This window comes from Octopus bimaculoides, chromosome 21, assembly GCF_046866305.1.
Source record: "Octopus bimaculoides isolate indiv1 chromosome 21, ASM4686630v1, whole genome shotgun sequence".
NCBI lineage: Eukaryota > Metazoa > Mollusca > Cephalopoda > Octopoda > Octopodidae > Octopus > Octopus bimaculoides.
Window position 1 is genome coordinate 28726519 of NC_142948.1, and position 7500 is coordinate 28734018.

Here is a 7500-nt window from a genome sequence, read left to right on the forward strand (position 1 = left end):
TATACATATATATTCACACACACATATATATATACATATATATTCACACACACATATATATATACATATATATTCACACACACATATATATATATATATTTATATACACATATATATATATATATATTTATATACACATATATATACATATATATTCACACACACATATATATATACATATATATTCACACACACATATATATATATACATATATATTCACACACACATATATATATATACATATATATTCACACACATATATATACAGATATATATACATATATACATATATATATATATATACGTATAAATATACACACACGAAAAAAATATGTATACTCACACACGTGCACTCACGTACATCTGTATGCGCACGTTCATATTTAAGTACATGAACGCAGATACATGATCCTGTATGTACATGTGTAATGTGTCTATGTATCTGTCTCGCTCTCTTTCTCTCTCTCTTTCTCTCTCTCTTTCTCTCTCTTTTTCTCTCTCTCTTTCTCTCTCTTTTTCTCTCTCTCTTTCTCTCTCTTTTTCTCTCTCTCTCTCTCTCTCTTTCTCTCTTTCTCTCTCTTTCTCTCTTTCTCTCTCTCTCTCTCTCTTCTCTCTCTCTCTCTCTCTCTCTCTCTCTCTCTCTCTCTCTCTCTCTCTCTCTCTCTCTCTCTCTATATATATATATATATATGTATATTCTAATATAGACATGTGTGTGTTCGTGTGTGTGTATGTATGCATGTATATGTATCGAATTATCTATCCCCACCTTACGGTGGTCCAATTATTGCAACCAGTAAAAGAATGTGGGTGTTTGATTTTGTGCATTAATATAAGCATTCAGTTTGCATGTTTTCAACATAGATAAACTGAGGATCATTGAGGCCACTCGTATGTGTTGTACATTATTATCAGATTCAAGTTATTTATGCACGTACAAATATTACAGATTCGTATCCACCACATCCATGCAACGATTCTCAACAGCTTTTCACATACATCTACGTCAAATCAATATGCATTGAATGCAAATTTAAACACACCTAATCACTCTGTCTGTTTCTATTTAGATTTCCCTTTCTCTCTCTCTCACACACATTCATTTAGTAACTGAACGCCTTGTATGTGGGGAATAACAAACTTGACGTGTATTATTTCTTTACATCGCCCCAACTATTTTTCTCAATCTGCTCTTTATTTTTGTGATCTCCACCCAAAAGTTACATTTTGACAGAAACTCACGGAAAAGAACATACCGGTTTAGACCGATAACCATAGATACATACATGGTCATACACGGACATCATGTTTCTCAGCTTCTGCTTGATTCTAGATTAAATAATTAATCTTAAACATTTTCATTTAGTTAAACAAGTAATTTCTCTATTCGTGTCTCCACCAAAATCTGCCAAAAGTCTCCATATATTTAAAGCCCAAAGTTTTTATAACCCAACTTTTGTCAAATATCTCTTTCGGGCCTTCATAACATTTAAACCGTTATTAGGTCTTAAGTGTCCTTTAATCTTACGCTCATTTCTTATTTCTCTGACTTTTCTTTTCTAAATTTACATGCTAATTGTAGATTCAAACTCCTTTTCAAAGAAATCCACATCTAAAATATTTTCTCGATATTACATGTACTTTAATTAAAGTGATAGTTACCTTAAACTACTTAAAGATTTAGACTTTACTCTATTTAATCCTCCAATCCTTTTCCTTATATTTTAACTGATTTTAGTCCCGTATTCTTATTCATTTCTTATCTGCCACAAATTTATTGGTATTTTTCTCAAACTACACAAAACTGTCTTTTGTATTAAGAAAAGAAAAAAAAAATTACAAATCTAAAATTATTTCACTTACAATTAAATTAGTTTCAAAAAGAAACACAACTTTGAATTTTTTTTTAATCAAATATGAGAAAAATTCAATCTGATTTCTGTCTTTGCCACGTTCAATAATTACTCTTTTGCTCATTTATTTGTTTGTCTCATTTGACTGCGGTCATACTGGAGCACTGGCTTTAGTCGATGAAATCGACCTCAACCTAGTATTTATTGTATCGGTCTCTTTTGCCGAACCGCTATGTTACAGGGACGTAAACACACTAACATCAGCCGTGAAGCGATGTTGGGGGGGGGGGACAAACACAGACACACAAATATATATATATATATATATATATGACGATTTTCTTTCAATTTCCGTCTACCAAATCCAGTTACAAGGCTTTGGTCAACCCAAGGCTATAGTAGAAGGCATTTTCCAAAGATGCCACGCAATGGGACTGAACCCGGAACTATGTGGTTGATAAGGAAGCTACTTACTACACAGCCACTCCTGCACCTATTATATTAGTTATTGAAAATATCTAGTAATTTTAAATGTCTAGATATTTCTTATTTACAAAGGTTTTTTTAAACCGTTTTCTTGTCTATTTTCGACGAAATAACTAAGTAAAACTATTTACAATTGACACAAAAAAACATTATCTTCTATTTCAACTGGATTTCCAGTTGTAAAAACTTGAAGCTGATGCGTTGACGAAGTACGACATTTTACATTTATCTAAAACATGGCACCCTATATTCACTTTCCCGTTAGATTTCAGCAATTGGATTATTCCACTTACGAAATTAGATTTTGATTCCTGCCCTTTCTCCCCCTGTCTCTTCCCGTCTCTCCTTTTCCACATCTCTCCCTTCTACCCCATCTCTATCTCTCCTACATCACTTTTTCTTATTTTTCTTTTTAAATCTCTCTAAATCATCCAATATAATTTAAATAGAACAAACAAACAAATAAATTGTTAAAATATACTGTCATAATTTCATTCATTAGATCCCGTAAATTTGTTAAAAAGTAAAAAAAAAAAGAAAAAATGAAAAGAAATGTAAAGAAAAATAGATTTAAATTTACCACGGTTTTACAATAAATGAACTACCCAATATATCACCAAATAAGATATCCACTATCTAGCTTTCATCAACCTCTTCTATTTCTGTCACTCTGAACAGTTAAACTGTGAACATCAATCACTTTCGTTCTGTCCGTTCATTTACTCCTCTCATTTTTCTTCTTCTTCCTTACTTACGTTTTAAGATTTCCAATTCAAGCATCATACATTCAAGAGGTTGTTTCATTAAGATGTTGACAATTCTCTTCTTCCTGTTCTTCCTTCTTATTTCCTTTTGCTCCATCGATGCGAAGCCTTATCAACTTCTAAAATCAGAGAACGAAATAGACACCACATTTGTTATTTACAAAATTAAAATACTATTTGTCGACATAAGAAAAATGATATTTTATTTAGATTTAAATATAAAATCAGAGAACGAAATAGACACCACATTTGTTATTTACAAAATTAAAATACTATTTGTCGACATAAGAAAATTATATTTAATTTAGATTTAAATATACTTAAATAACTCACGCATTCGTTCCAGAAATTCGAAAGAATGGCGTATAAAACCGGTCTGGAATGAAATAATTTACATTTTAATCGTGTTCAAGTCTTTAGTATTACATACATACATATGAATATCTATCTATCTATCTATCTATCTATCTATCTATCTATCTATCTATCTATCTATCTATCTATCTATCTATCTATCTATCTAGATGTCCTACAAAATGTTTGTCTCTTAGGAACAGCAAGGATTATCAGTGGGGTTCTAAGCGCTTGAAAGACTGCTGAAAAGTTGCGTATACCTAGGTTTACAGGTAGTAACCCGCTACCCACATAAATCCTACCAGGAATAAGACCAAGCCTGAGTCAAACCATAATAATAATATTAATGATAATAATAATAATAATAATTTCTTCTAATATAGAGACTAGGCCTGAAATTTTGGGGGAGGAGAGGCCATTTGATTAGATTGACCCATGTAAGCAACCGGTATTTAATTTATCGACTGCGAAAGGATGAAAGGCAAAGTCGACCACGGTGGAATTTGAACTCAGAACGCAGCGACGGGCGAAATACCGTTTAAGCGTTTCGTCTAGCGTGCTAATGATTCTGCCAGCTCACCATATAATAATGGTAATAATAATAAGTTGTTCCCTGATGCAGTACCAGGCAGTGGTTCCCTTGGCTATTTTTTTATCTTAACTGTTTGGAGGTGTTATCATGTACATTGTTTTGTCTTGGTATAAAAGATGGGGTACAGCAAATAATCTGCTTAATACCACAGATCTGCTTGTCAGTTCTTTGACCTTGACCAGTTGAGCGTGTCCCTTAGTGGCTGACGATATGTGCATCTCTGATCATGAGCAGAAGTAGTGGGGGAGCATAATCGCCATGTGATGAGAGGAATTATTTGAGGTTTGGATAATTCACTTCTGGAAACAATGGGTGTTTCGTTCAACTTATCCACTCCCCGATATTGCTGGCCTTGTGCTAAAATTTGAAACCAATATTTTCCAAAAGGTAAGGTGGCGTGCTGGCAGAATCGTTATCAGGCTGTCAAAGAGCTCGTCGGCATTTCGTCCGTCTTTACATTCTGAGTTCAAATTCCGTGGAGATAGACATTCCACTCGAAACTTTCGGATTGATGAAATAAGTACCAGTTGCGTACTGGGGAGGGTGTAATCGACTGACACACTCATCCAAACGTTGCGGGCCTTGTGCCAAAATTTAATACCAAATATATCGTAAAAGGTTTCTGCACAAACGAGATAGTCATGTTTATAATACCTAAGTGTGGCTCAATAAAGATTGCTACGGAGCTAAACAACTGCAATGTCAACAGTAGTAGCAGCAGCAGCAGCACCACCACCACCACCAGGCGCAGGAGTGGCTGTGTGGTAAGTAGCTTGTTTACCAACCACAAGGTTCCGGGTTCAGGCCCACTGCATGGCATCTTGGGTAAGTGTCTTGTACTATAGCCTCGGGCCGACCAAAGCCTTTTGAGTGGATTTGGTAGACGGAAACTGAAAGAAGCTCGCCGTATATGTGTGTATATGTTTGTGTGTCTGTGTTTGTCCTCCCCGCTCCCCAACATCGCTTGACAACCGATGCTGGTGTGTTTACGTCACCATAACTTAGCGGATCGGCAAAGAGACTGATAGAATATGTACTAGGCTTACAAAGAATAAGTCCTGGGGTCGATTTGCTCGACTAAAGGCGGTGCTCCAGCATGGCCGCAGCCAAATGACCGAAACAAGTAAAAGAATAAAACACACGCACACGCACGCGCACGCACACGCGCACGCGCACGCACGCACGGATCTGGCTAAGTCAAAATTGGTTTCTTGTAGTCTTCTTTTCTACTTGGTCAGATTTAATTATAAAATATGTCCTGTTTAAATGTAATTTCATTAAATTTCTATATCTTCGTGCAGCTGTAGATTTTTCTACCTTTTATATTTGATGTAATGTTCACATTGCTTAATTAAATGGAGTCGGATGAAACGATCGTACTGCATTAACCTTGGATATCCTTGTTGCTTAGTTTATATATATATATATATGATGGAAATTTTCTAAGAAAGTCTACTGCATGAAGAACGTAGGTTGGTGAGGATTAGTATTGTTCATGGAGAAGCAAAAAATCATTTTTCAATTTGATAACAACCTTAGTAAAACAGCGGTTTAATTCTAATTTCTAGGAAACAACTCGGAAATCCAAATTGTTAAATAAATAGAAAAATATTGGCAATATTCTGTGGAGATTGAGTCGAATCTTTAGCAAATACAGTGACATCTTTAGATCGATTATAAACCTTACCTAAGTATTTGACTTGATGCCGTTCTGAGAAATCAAATCACAAAATTTAATTATTCTGAGAACTTGTCACAGAATATCGTTGATTCGAAATATTTATAAAATCCAAGCAAAAGGAAACTTTGTAATTTTCTAATATATGTATGAGTATGTATATATATATATATATATATATATATATATATATATGACGTCTATCAAAATTAATAGCATATTTACTAAAGTTGGCACTTAAAAATATTGTGCAGAATATCATAATAGATGCAAATGCTGATATAAGGATAATATATATTGGATTATCAAGAATGTTAATACAGTTATAAAAATAATAGATAATTGAAACTTCTTGAAAATAAAAGATAGACGAGATAAATTTGACTTCTATATACTGTACACTATGATATCACAAGATATATTAGAAGAAGTCTTAATAGAAATTTTCAAATTTAGCTTTCATTGGAGGAAGTCAAATTAAAATAGCAATACGTGTTCTTAAAGCTAATTGGATTAACAAAAATTACAAAACATAAATCTTAATGGAAAAATACTTATTTTAAATTAGGATAATAAATCTTTTCCAATAAAATTGGATTTCAAGAAATAAGACCATTGCAATGCACTGTGTGTGTGTGTGTGTGTGTGTGTGTAGGTGTAGGTGTAGGTGTGTGTGTATGTATGTGTATGTAGTGTGTGATATAAAAATATAATAACATGAATAAATAGTAATGAATAAAGATTAATTGGAAAGTGATAAAAATATTAAGTCTTCGTTTTTTTTATATAAAAATAGATACCAATTTGTTCAAATCAATTTTCTTATTAATATTAATTTAGCAACAGATGAGCAAGGAGGGAATTAATTTCTTGACCTTTGAAAGGTCAGCGGTATCCATGGATGGCTAATAAGCCATATCAATATTTCGTAAGGGAGCACTTATACACCGACCTTAGTACCAACTCAATTGCTGCTTATTTTATTAACGACATAAGCATTAAAATATATCAAAGTTGATTTTGGCGGGATTGGAACGGAGAACGTTAAAATGTCACGAGAAGAATACAGTTCGAAAGAGTTTTAATTCTGTAAATTAGTTATTCCAAAACAATATAATGAAGACGTATATTGAATATGAACTGAAAAAAAGAAAAAAATTGAAATAATTTAGTTTTTTAAACATAGATATGGCAAACACAAATTGAATGCATAAAAGAAATTCTTATAAAGAATATACAAATATACCATAATATAGATATATTTCTTGACATCAGTCCTACCTCTTCTAGCATTAGCTACGTTACGATGGCAAATTCAATATCTTGTCAACTATAGCACATATTTACATGGTGTTCTTTACTTTATTAAACCGAGGAGGATAAAAAGCAAAATGAAAACCAGTAGTCAGAATGTAAAGGAATAAAACCAAATGCTATGACATATTTTGTCCGACATTGAAATGATTCTAAAGACTCCGTAACAGAGGACTCATAAAACGTGGTTTAGTTCGTCCAAATGTAACAGAAGAGAGACTTATCATGACATTGATAAACATTCACGATGTAAATAGAATATACAGCCAAACCTCTAATAGTAATAGTAATAATAATAATAATAATCCATCGATGTAATTATGAATATTTTAATGCATTGCTACGCGCGTTTCCACAGTTGATGTATTTCTTAAGACCATAGTCCGTATTCCTGATATTATTACAGTACACTCCATAAAATCTATGGATATCGAGCGGATCACATTCATGCATTCATT

The 7500-nt window shown here is 33.0% G+C and overlaps 1 protein-coding gene across 1 annotated transcript in view; it reads right to left on the reverse strand.

Annotated features, from left to right (window-relative positions):
* Window positions 1-3091: 3091 nt before the first annotated feature.
* LOC149131542 (uncharacterized) overlaps window positions 3092-7500 on the reverse strand; it is a 5888-nt gene continuing 1479 nt past the window's right edge. Inside the window, exons 2-3 of the mRNA XM_089339511.1 lie at window positions 3438-3480; window positions 3092-3223 (exon numbers count right to left, since the gene is read on the reverse strand). Of these exons, the coding sequence (XP_089195637.1) occupies window positions 3183-3223; window positions 3438-3480 (84 nt within the window). The 3' untranslated portion in view covers window positions 3092-3182. The remainder of the gene's footprint in view (window positions 3224-3437; window positions 3481-7500) is intronic.